The sequence below is a fragment of the Podarcis vaucheri genome (genome assembly GCF_965113315.1).
Source record: "Podarcis vaucheri genome assembly, chromosome: 7".
NCBI lineage: Eukaryota > Metazoa > Chordata > Lepidosauria > Squamata > Lacertidae > Podarcis > Podarcis vaucheri.
The window spans coordinates 92,586,921-92,598,726 of NC_138765.1; the positions used below are offsets into that span (position 1 = coordinate 92,586,921).

The following is an 11,806-nucleotide window of genomic DNA, read 5'->3' on the forward strand; positions in this document are numbered from 1 at the left end:
TTCAGATTCCCCAGATCTGGCTTAAGAGGTATATTTTGACCCAAGTGAAAAGGTAAGGCTCAGACATAGCAGTCTGAGTTCTGCTACACAACACAGAGCTGCAGCACTAATTAGCAGTTCAACTTCAAAAAAATGTAATTAGAGGAGCAAGTAGGGGCTTGGGAGCTGAAGCCCAGCGCTGTGACTCAGCATTCAAGTACAAACACAGAGGCTTGTTGACTGACTGGAGGGCAGGTGGTAGTTCAGAGGTAAAGACTTGCATCTAAAATAAAGGCGATATTGCTTTCCCTCACCCTAAGTACTCAGTTTCAGTTGTGCATACACAGAGAATCAGAATCCTTGAATGAACTTTACCCTTCTCACGCCATTCACCTTGCAAGTGGTCCAGGATACATACTGTCTTATGGCCTCTACCTCTCTTTCAAGTGGGGTGTGAAAAAGCATTGTCCACAAAGACAACTCTATTTCATTCAATTCACTGGAACAATCTAATTGAGACCATATTTTGCCCATACTTCATTTTCAAAATGCCCCAAATCAGTGGATTCAAATGACAAGGAAGGAGATTCCAACTAGAGTTTGGATTTGATATCCCGCTTTATCACTACCCTAGGGAGTCTCCAAGCGGCTAACATTCTCCTTTCCCTTCCTCCCCCACAACAAACACTCTGTGAAGTGAGTGGGGCTGAGAGACTTCAGAGAAGTGTGACTGTCCCAAGGTCACCCAGCAGCTGCATGTGGAGGAGCGGAGATGCGAACCCGGTTCCCCAGATTACGAGACTACCGCTCTTAACCACTACACCACACTGGCAGCTAAACACTAGGAGTAACTTTCCAACCGTAAGAGCCGTTTGACAGTGGAACGGACTACCTTGGAAGGTGGTGGACTCCCTTTCTTTGTAGGTTTTTAAACAGAGGTTGGGTGGCCATCTGCCAGGGATTCTTCAGCTGTAGTTCCTGCATTGCAGGGGTTTGGACTAGATGACCCTTGAGAGTCCCTTCCAATGCCTGGCAGCAGCTGCTCCTGGGTGGGGACCACAGGACCCTCCTGCTGTTGCTGGACCGCAGTTTGCATCCTCTGCTCGTTGGCTGTGCTGACTGCGGCTGATGGGAGGTGTAGTCCAGCAACATGCTTCCCAACCTTGCCCTACTTGATGGACCTCCTTGGCAGCTCTTAACTGCTTCCTTGCTCTGGTGTCCACCCTGAGCATCCGAATGCTGCTTTCCAGTGCCACACACGGCTTGCTCTGTGCCACCTAAGCCAGCCCATTGCCAGGGCTGAAGGAAGTTTCAGTTGGTGTCCACATGTGGAAGTTCTGCCAACTAAATGCCTGCGTCAGAACTGTCCCTTTGACTTGACAGAGATATATACTTCTTTTTTCTTTTTTAATTATTTTTCTCTCATGACAAATAACAAATCAACAGATGTAAACAGAACAAAAAGGATTGGATGTTACATAGCACATTATGGTAAAAGGCAAAAGATTTATTCGATGTGAAGAGAAACCAGAGTATTATGGAAACCAAAAACCAGAGTATTATGGTACCAACAACCTTCCTGCATGGCTTAGAACTACCCTTTTGTTTTTCACAGGTAGGTGAAGTCTAGTCACTTCCATCAACATACAAGAGGTCTTGTGTTCATTTTGTTTTCTCCTTTATTAACCCAATCTCTTTGTCAGTTTGAAAAATTAGAGTTCATGCTGAATCCAAAGGAAATGCAGCCAGCATGCTTATAGAAGCACATCCTTGCTTCACACAAGTGATAAATGCATTCCATGTCATCTAAAAGTCTGCTGCACCTGTCTTGCCATGCACAGATAATTTATTTCATAAAATTTGTACTGTACAACACTTTTGTAAAAATAAAAAAGCAGTTTACAGCAGTATACAACAGCTTCTTGCCCATGTGCCACAACCCCTCAACAATTTTCTACTGCCAAGTGTCTTTATCAACATATTCATAACCAAGTTTCTACCACTGCAATGTTTGTACACAGGAGGGATTTAAAAAATGAAACGATAAATCGCAAAAGGTCTTCACTTAAAAATATGACTGCTGAAACAGAACCGTATTATGCTCCTGCTTAAAAAGCACATGTCTGGGAAGATCATTCTGTCATTCAGGTGACATAATCAAAAGGGCTCCCCTGCCCCTTGTCCCACCAACCCAACCTCCCTTCAATGGTGGGACCACCGAAAGTCAAGCTTATAGAAGAGGAGATTCTTGAGCTACTCTATCCCAGACAAAAGGCCAAGGCTAGCACCTTGAGTGTCAACACTGAAGTCTCCTCTTGATTAAAACAGGCCCAGTTCAAGTATCAAAAGCTAAAATAAGGCGCACACCAGGGAGAGCAACAACCCATCTGAAGGGAGCCATTTATCTACCCTACAAAGTAGCAGCAGCAGTGTATGGAGGGCAAATATATGTGGTTTGGGGATTTAGATTTCCTACTGGGTGGAGTTCATCTTTGGCTTATGAGGACTCCAATATTAGCTGACTGATAAACGTGACGTCAGTTTCTCCAGCAGACTCGTAAGCGGGATCGCTGGGACTCTCCACTGAGTGGCAGTTGGCAAGACAGTCCTGGGCCACAGTCACACCGCTGGAAGATTTCGGGTCCCTGAGAGCCATCCTTCTGTCCTCGTCTGGAGCACACCTGGCCCTCCTTGAGAACAGGCTTGCAGATCTTGGCCCAGAAGTGGCGAGCGCAGCAGAGCCCCGCAGCACAGTCGGAAGTGCGGAGGCAACTCTCGCCCTCTTCAACTGCAGGGAAATGGTGCACAATTGAAATCCAACTGAGAGCTCTTAACCTGTGCAGCATGCATAGCCCAAGAGGACCATTGCCAGGCAGGGGTCAGCAAGGGAGGGCAGTTTCCAAGGCCCTGGGAGTGGCGAGATCTTCCCTAGGTGGATGGGGGGCAAATAGGAGCAAGGAGCAGCAGCAGCAGGTACTGCCTCTACCTTGCTTACCTGCCCTTCTCCCTCTGCCCAGAGGAGAAAACTGGCAAGGGTGAGAGACTAAAGGAACTTCGGATTCTGCTGGCCCTGCTAAGCTATGCTCTCATGTTCTATTTCCCTTAACCCTCCAGCCTAGCTTTACCGGAAAGACCACCTCCTTCCCCACAGACCGTCTTGGGTGCCAAGATAAGCATGGAGGGTTCTCTGGGTTGTTCCACAGGCCTCTCAAGTTTGTGGCATGGTCCTGAGAGGGCCTCCTCTGTGGCAGCCCCAAGTTGTGGGATTCCCCACAGAGCTGTATCAGGCACCTTCACTAGACAGCTTTCAGAAAATGTCTCTTAAGCACTTGCTTACTTTTCCCACAACATGTATATTTTTAGGAACCATCTTGTTTCTGTGGTCGCAAGTTCTTTAAGCTGTTCTTAATACTGTATTTTAATTGTTGTAACCTGCCCTGGGCTCTTGGAGAGAAAGGCAGGTAATAAATTGTAATAAGAATACTCTTCATTTTGCTCTTTGGCCCCCGCCTAGTTCTGGCTCGAGCATTCCTGCGTTGCTGGGATTGGAATAGTTGACCCCCAGAGATCCCTTCTAACTCTACAAGTGACATGATTCTCTGCTAGTGCTCAGTAGCTTTCATTGCAAGCCAGTGTGGTACAAGGCTCCCTGCACTGGATATAAGACTGGGGAGACCTGGCGTCAAGTCTCCACTCATTGGGTGACCCTATGCCAGTCTGCTCCCTTAGTCTACCTCACCAGGTGTTGTGAGCATAAAGGCATCCTGAGCTCCTTGGAGGGGGAGGGAGGGCAGGATGAAACTGTGATAAGCAAGACTTGACAGGCCCACTGACTGCCTCCCATTTTTACTATACAGACCTTTTGCTGCCCTGGCCAGCTATGGAGAATGCAGAAATTCTGACCCAGTGTCTTCGCTTACTGCAATAAATAGGCTCATCTTTCAGATTGTATATAGCCGACATGTCCAACAGGTCGATCGCGATCTACCTGTCGACCGCGGGGGTGTCCCAGGTCGATCACAGTAGTTTAGTATGTGATCTCCCTGTTACTCTCTAAAGTGATTGTGACACGCCTTGCCCTCGGCGCTATGTTCCCTTGCTGCTGCTGCTGCTGCTGCTGCTTCGATAGGTTTATTTTCGTGCATTGGTAGCAGAGTTTGGTAAGTTAGGAGGTGAGTTGAGCGATTGATTTAATGCACTCCTCCTAAAACCAACCTTGCAAATCCTAAAAAAACTCAACAACTCCCCCCCCAAAAAAAAAACGCTCAACAACAACTACTGGCAATGACAATGGGTAGATCACAGCCAGTCTTTTTATACTTTGAGTAGATCGCAGTCTCTTGGGAGTTTGACGTGCCTGGTATATAGTTAAATAGAGATGCTAGGGAAGGCCAGATATTAGGATTATCAAACCAACTTTAAGAAGGTAAACCATATCTAGCCTCCCATACACTCATCTGAAGGGTCACCTGATTTCCTTTGGCTGCAGGCAGGAGGAGGCAAGCACTGTACCCAAGGCCGACCCATCCCTATTCCTAGCTGCACAGCCGTTGCCACTTCTCCTTCTCTTACCTTTGTTGTTTGGTGTTTGAGTATTTCCTTTCTTCAAGACGTTGCTTGCTGGAACCAGGCACTGGACGGCGGCTTTTGAACTCAGCCCAGCCTGTTTCTCACACTTCTTTTCTTCAACAAGAGTCGTCTTTTCAGTCTGACTGCACACTTCTGAGTGGAAAGAGAATAGTGATATATTTTTTAAGTTGTCAGGCCATGTCAGAACCCTGGTCCATCTAGCCTGGCATTATTCTACCTGCAACTGGCAGATGCTCTTTTAAGGTCTCCCCTGCCATTTATACCCCACCTTTTCATCTATGGAGCTCAAGGTGGCTTACACGATTCTCCCCCCTCCTCATTTCATCCCCCCACCTGTCAGGTGGCTTAGGCTGAGAGTGAGTGACTGGCCCAACACCAACCAGTGAGCTTCATGCCCATGAATCCTGGTCTCTCCCAGGTCCTAGTCTGACACTCTGCTATACCATATTGGCTCTCGGACAAAAGGTCTTAGACAAAAGCCATTCCTGGTTCTGGGACTAAATCTGGTGCTCTGCAGGGATTTTGGACTACAATTCCCATCAACCCTGGCCAGCGCAGCCCCATCAAGCACAACATCATATATGGTCATGCTAGCTGGGGCTGATGGGAGTTGTGGTCCAAAAAATCTGGAGGGCACCAAGTTCTGCTAGAGACTGGGCCTGCAATCTTGAGTCATCTGAGACAGATGGGACCAGAAATGCAAATGGATTCCAGTGCCTTCTGTTCTGTGTGGTTGCCTACACATCTGCTCATGTCAATGTGTGTGTGATATGTTTATGAGTGGTGTATAAATGGAATTTGTGTTAACCAATGGGTGCCAGCCCAACCATGATGTGTGGTGAAGCAAAATGTGTGGCACCTTCTGAGTAATTTCTGTGAAGTAAGCATGAGTGTGGTATATTTTTCCTGGTACTGAGGAATGCTCCCTCTTGCCATTAGGCAGCAACAGGATCTAATCAGCTGTGGGTACACATTAAAAAACCACAGTATTTTTTGGTTTCCACAATCAGGACGAGCAGGACAGAGCCACCTCTAAGAACCTTATGCCAACCACAAGATGTCAAGTTGTCCATCTGATTTTGTGTTAAGTCATGCACCCTCAACAGCCATTTTGTAACTGGTACCCCAGATCTCTTAAAATCCAAAATGTGCCCATTGGTCCAAAATGTTTGGCAACTCCTGGACTAGCTTAAGTTGGAATTGTAGGTTTCCCCCTCTTTATTACGACACTGTACCTATTTCCCAACCATATCAAGCACAGCTTACCAATTCTTTATCAGCTAAGCTTGGCTGTGGCCCTTCAAACCCTGTTGGGAGACAATGTCCATCATTCCCAACCTTTACTCATGCTTGGTTGGGACTGATGGTCCTGGAGCCCAACAACCTCTGGAGACCCACATTACTGCTATATAATGTGGCCGCGTGGAGCATCTCCGCTCTTGATGGGGAATTCTAACCTTAGACAATTGCCTCACTCATTGCCCCTCCCCCGCAAGTGATTCTCCTGCTTTAACCATCACAGACCGTCATGTACACTCCCTCCACCACCAGACTTTAGCAGTAATTAGTAGACAGACTTCTTACATTACAGGTTGCTCTGCAGATATTTCTCCAATATTTTTCAGGTTCCATTCAAAAATAAAGCCTGTGTGGTGCAGTGGTTACACTAGGACCTGGAAGACCTTTGGGCTATTATTCACTGCCCCTTAGCCTACCCTGCCTCACACTGTTGTTGTGGGGATTAAATGACTAAAGGTAGAACCATGGACACCAACTTGAGCTCCTTGGAGAAAGTAAATAAATGCAATCAATAGTAGCATTATTCAGATTTCTGTCCCTTCCTCCCAAAGGAGCCCAACAATGTAGCAAAACAAGCACAATTATGAATTAAATAAAAGCATATCTAAATGTGGTTTTTAGCTAGGAAACAATGCAGGCAAGGAACATCTAACATACTCCTCCCCTAACATACTCCTCCCCCAGCCACTGCTTACCATTTATGCAGAGCATCCCTGGGCAGCACATGGTGTTGCGCTGGCACCTCCTCCGTAGCCCATGGCAAGCAGCGCAGAAGGGCAGCTCTTCCCAGACCTTGTTGCAGAACTTCCCAGCTGGGCAGTCTTTGTCTGTGAAGCATTGGGCACTCTGTGGAGAAAGAGATGCAGTCATGTTAGGGTCCAGAGGGAGAGAGAGGGAGAGAGAGAGAGAGAGAGAGAGAGATGGAGCTCTCCTCTGTTGGTGGAAAGAGAGAGGTCTGCTCCATGTGCGGCTGAAGGAACTTGCAGTGTTGGAGAAAGGTGCAACTGCATGTCCAGTCTGCTTCCATGTGTGGAATTGGGGAGGGGTGCCACCTGGTCACCATGGCTCAGTTCTGCCTCCCCTGCTGGAGGCAGCAAATGCCTCTGAGTAACAGTTGCTGAGCATCACGTGGGGGAAGAAGAAGAAGAAGAAGAAGAGAAGAGTTTGGATTTGATATCCTGCTTTATCACTACCCAAAGGAGTCTCAAAGCAGCTAACATTCTCCTTTCCCTTCCTCCCCCACAACAAACACTCTGTGAGGTGAGTGGGGCTAAGAGACTCCAGAGAAGTGTGACTGGCCCAAGGTCACCCAGCAGCTGCATGTGGAGGAGCAGGGAAGCGAACCCGGTTCACCAGATTACGAGTCTACCACTCTTAACCCCTACACCACACTGGCAAGTGCTGATGCTCTCGGGTCCTGCTTTCAGGGCATCTGGTTGGTCACAGTGAAAGCAGGATGTTGGACTATATGAGCCTTTGGCTTGATCCAGCCAGGCTATTCTGGTGTCCATCACAGGCAGCATAATGTGTTGTGCTGGCCCTCATTTCCACCTCAGGTGCTTCTTTCTGTGTGCATAGCAGAAGGCTTGCCTTTGGAAAGAACTCATTGCTCATTGCTCCTTAGATCCTTACATCCAAAGAGGCTCTAGAGCAAGATGTCATGAGTTTAAACTGCAAGCTGGATTGAAGGGAAACAGCTCTAGCAGCATGGAGAGGTGATGGAATCCTGTCCAAGGAAAGGCTGGGCAACCCTACAGGGGGAGCGTTAGGAACAAGGAGTTCTGCCTCAGGGCTGTAGTTTAAAAGCGATGGAGGGGCTTCCAGCTCTTTGAAAGGGAAGTTAAGTTTCAGCTGCTCAAGTACCACTAGAATAGTTTTCAGCCCAGACAAGATGTGGAGAATGAAAGTACATTACCTGTTGGAAAGCTGATGCCACCAATTTTCTCAGATTTTCCAGGGTGGGGAACTTGATCAGCCACAAGCTTACTGTACTCCCTACTTCCCCACCCTCTGCCCAGGCACTTTTTTGTGTTAGCAAGCACTAATTCAGGTATGAACCTTTGACCCTCCAAATGTTGCTGAATCCATCATCCCTGAGCGCTACCTGTGCTTGCTTGGGCTGATGGGAGTCACACTTGAGGACCATCTGGGTAAGAGGTTCCTTACACCTGCACTCATCTAACAGCCAGCAGGAGCCCAAGTTATGCCACTGAAAGGTCCCTTCTACCAAAGGAAGGGGCAGGAGACAGCAGTTGCATCATAACAGGCAATTTGTCAGCGCCACCAGAGTTTGGGGCTGCTCTCAGTCTACCACTGCATTCAATAAATCCACATCAGTTTCTAACTCCAGCCCAGTCTAGATTCTTCAGTCAGAAATATGTTCCACTAAACTTCCAGGTCAGTATATGGAAGTTCTGGCTGCAATGGTATTTCCTGCCAAACTTAACCTCATCCATATTTTTTTAAATGTTTTTTTTTTTTTAATTGAAAAATATTAACTATTTGAATTGATGTTCAACTGCACAATTGTTTAGCTTACTAACTTCATAAAAAAAGTATATTTACAAGATTGCAGGGATTATATTGATGTATGGTGTCTTGATTTTTGTTTATTATATTACTTTTAATTGTGATGTTTGGCTTGCTTTTTAGTTGTTGAGCTTATTTTTTAGTTGCTGCTTTGTTAACTGTGTTAGAGATTGTAATTGTTTCAGTGATCATTTGTTAATTATATGATTTATGCTGTATTTGTGATGTTCTAACTTGTTATTGTTATTTATTGTTATTTATTTGGGATCCATTTGACTGAAAAGCAGCATAGAAATATAACAAATCAAATTAATCATTTCAGAACATAACAAATAGCAACAATCATTCCCAAAAAGCATGCTTGGTTGCTCATTCAATGCACTTCTAAATTATATCATTTTAATAATTTCTATAGAGGACCTTCCGTCCCAAAACCAGTCTTCTATTGTCAGAGGATTACAGAACAGTGTGTTGGAAGTCTCCCAGAGTGGCTGGGGCAGCCCAGCCAGATGGGCAGAGTATATATTTTATTATTATTTCTTCCAATTGCTGGATAAGCAGTTTTTGCAGCTGTCTGTAGCATTTTATATAGCCTGCAGAGTTTTTGGGTCCAGAGATAATGAGTAACCTGTTACTTATTATCCTGGAGCCCTTAATTGGCAAATGTTACTTGAAAAACAGCCCCCACCAAAGCGCTCACCTTTTTGGAGCTGGATACTTCAGCTGAGCCCCTGATGGTGTTGAAGTCAAGAACCATAGCAGTCAATGGGGAGCAGAGGCAAGTGATCCCAAGCAGAAACTTCACCTCCATTCCCAACTCAGAGTACTGTCTATATTCCCTGGAAGACAGCAAAGCACCTTCCGCTCTCCTTCCTAGGGTGAAAGTCACTGAGCAACACACATCCTTCACCCCAGTATTTTGAACCTGTTGGTTGCTGCTTGTCAGAATAAGGCACTGATTGCCTTTCACACCTAAAGGAGTTAAGCATTCACCTTGGAGAGTTCAGCCTTATTTATAGCAGCGTTTCCTCACTTTTCCTTCCTCTCCAGACCCCCCAGACACTCCAAATCCCTTTGATCCCAACTTCAAAACAAAGGAGGAGGAGAGGAAGAAGGCAGCAGGCCACCCTCCATCTCTTTCCAGCAATCCCTAATTGCAGCATATCAGAGTCATTTCAAAGGGCCAGAGGAAGAGACGGATGTCAGTATCAAAGGCACCTGCTGGTAATCACCTGTATTTCCTGTGCTTTGTAATCCCCTTGTGAAAGTGGTTTCGTTCTGGGATCTGCTTTCACAGCTGACAGATGATTCATTTGGCCAGGCTGCCATACACCACATAATTAGCTCTGTTATGGCGAGGATATAAGAAAATGCTGCGCACTTTGTGGTGGCTTGAAGCAGCTGTCCAGCCAGCACCTGCTGGAGCTGCAACAGCCTGACTTTGAAGGAAGCTCTCCTTCCTATTACATCTAACGCAACTGTTGTCCTAAACAAGAATTTAAATGCCATGTCCTACATCCCCCTGACCTTAGTATCAGCCATATCCTGGCAAACTGGTCCAGGGCGATTCCTCAGAGTCAGAAGCAAGTGAGAATTGTTGGCCGCGAGTCACACCTTCGGAAACAAACCTGTAGACAGGGGCAAGCCAAAGAAGTGAAAAATGAGAGGCTCTTCCAGGCAGCCTGTTTATTGAGCAAGATTAGGGAAGGGCTGCTTTGCATGCAGAAGGTCTCAGGTTCAACCCCAGGCAGGACTAGGAGAATCTCCTGCCTGAAATCTTGCAGAGCTGCTGTCAATCAGTGTTTACAATACTGAGCTAAATGGAACCACAGTATAAAACAGTTCCCTGTGTTCCTAGATTTACTTTCACGCAGCTTGGATGATACCCCATCTTTATTGAGCAAGCATTCTGATTTTTTGGCAGGGAAATTATAGCCCAATGGACATTCATCTTAATTTGCTTGCATGAAGGTTATACATCTTTCCACTCATCAATTGTTTATCTTACACCTTTTGTTCAATTTCTCTGTCATTTTCCCAACTGAAAAGGACTTTTAAAAGAAAGTGGATTTGTTGTGTCAGAAAGTCTTAATCTTCTTTTTATTAACCTAAATTTCTGGTTTGCAGATGAACACCTCCCCCCCCCCCCAATACTGGCACACGAACTCTCATACCAATAACAAACTTAGTTGGTCTCTAGGGTGCTACTGGAAGGAATTTTTTTATTTTGTTTCAACTACGGCAGACCAACACGGCTACCTACCTGTAACTATAAAGTGATAGGCAGTCCCAGTTCAAACTCCAAGTTCAAATCTCACAAAGCTATAACTCTCAGGGAAGAGCCATTGATTTTTTAAAATCATTTTTTATTCAAAGTTTTCAACATAAAATACAATAAAAAATCACACTAATCTAGAAAAGAAAAATAAATAAAGAATAAAGAAGAGAAAGAAGAGATGAACAAATGGAAATTACAAATCCTTTTATCAAAATTAAATCTTGACCCTTATTTCGCACCCAGAAGAGTGAGCCTCTCAGTTCTCTCCTGGGAGCTTCCCCCTCTTCCCCCGGCCTCCCACCCTGGGAGACCCTCTCTCCTCTGCCCTTCATTCTCGGTCCATCACCTTCCTGTATCTTCCTTTGGCCAAGACAGAGAACTTCAAATTACAAAACAAAATGTAAATCTGGAGTTAATGAAAAAGGAAAATCATAGAAAAGATAGAAAAAGAACTGAAGGGCTTCTAATTCTGTGTCTGCCAATTATGTATGTAACAATTATCTATTTCAGTCCCATTTCCTGTTGGCCATATTCTGTATCCTGGTTTAAAGGAAAAAGGAAAAGTCCTCCCCCTCCCCCTTTTCAGATTCTTTTGCCAAGGCAGGCACCAAAATCTTGGGAGCTTTTTCTCTCAGCCTCTGTCATCTCCAGTTGCTTTTGTTCATAATTCCATTCACTTCTCCCAGAGGTACAACAGCATCCTTTGTCTGATCCAGTCCTCCAGGCAGCTGTGTGGATGTCCATTCCATTCCAACGTCTGCTGTCATCCATTTTGCTTTTACCTTTTCATTTTCAGTCAGTTCTGGATCAACACCTTTCCCACATTCTTTTGTCTGATATTTCTTTTGTCTGATATTTCTCTGATCTAATCTCCTTTAACATTTCACACAGCTTTTAAATCTTTCAGCTGTTTGTCTAGTAATTTTCGCTCAGCAGTGTTTTCACCATCTTGGGTTTTATTATCCTCCCCTTTGACAGTCTTTGCTTCCAGAAATATGCACCTCTTTCTTAAAATCAGCATTCCATTCTCACATAGGTTACCATTTAGCTTCATTTCAACATCCAACCCAGCACACAAATGGTGGAGAGTTACAGGTGGTATAAATTTGTCCAATCCCCCTTGAAGGCCAT

General features: G+C 45.4%; 1 protein-coding gene and 1 long non-coding RNA gene across 2 annotated transcripts in view; both read right to left on the reverse strand.

The window, feature by feature from the left end:
* Window positions 1-739: 739 nt before the first annotated feature.
* On the reverse strand, window positions 740-10,029 carry DKK4 (dickkopf WNT signaling pathway inhibitor 4). Its single transcript, XM_082230849.1, has 4 exons — window positions 9,098-10,029; window positions 6,564-6,714; window positions 4,552-4,701; window positions 740-2,767 (listed from the first exon to the last, which is right to left on the reverse strand). The coding sequence occupies exons 1-4, from the start codon at window positions 9,206-9,208 to the stop codon at window positions 2,517-2,519; spliced, it is 663 nt and encodes a 220-aa protein (XP_082086975.1). The 5' UTR covers window positions 9,209-10,029; the 3' UTR covers window positions 740-2,516.
* A 1,268-nt stretch (window positions 10,030-11,297) lies between these two features.
* The window catches only part of LOC309536605, a 31,656-nt gene continuing 31,147 nt past the window's right edge, over window positions 11,298-11,806 (reverse strand). The window contains exon 2 of the long non-coding RNA XR_014221669.1: window positions 11,298-11,450. This is a non-coding gene — a long non-coding RNA (uncharacterized lncRNA). The remainder of the gene's footprint in view (window positions 11,451-11,806) is intronic.

What these genes read in the sequence shown, in the direction of transcription:
- DKK4 (XM_082230849.1), bottom strand. Translation starts at nt 9,208, where the DNA reads ATGGAGGTGAAGTTTCTGCTTGGGATCACTTGCCTCTGCTCCCCATTG. An exon ending in AGGGATGCTCTGCATAAATG is followed by an intron (nt 4,702 to 6,563) that starts GTAAGCAGTGGC and finishes CTTTCCACTCAG; the next exon opens with AAGTGTGCAGTCAGACTGAA. An exon ending in TCAAACACCAAACAACAAAG is followed by an intron (nt 2,768 to 4,551) that starts GTAAGAGAAGGA and finishes ATTTCCCTGCAG; the next exon opens with TTGAAGAGGGCGAGAGTTGC.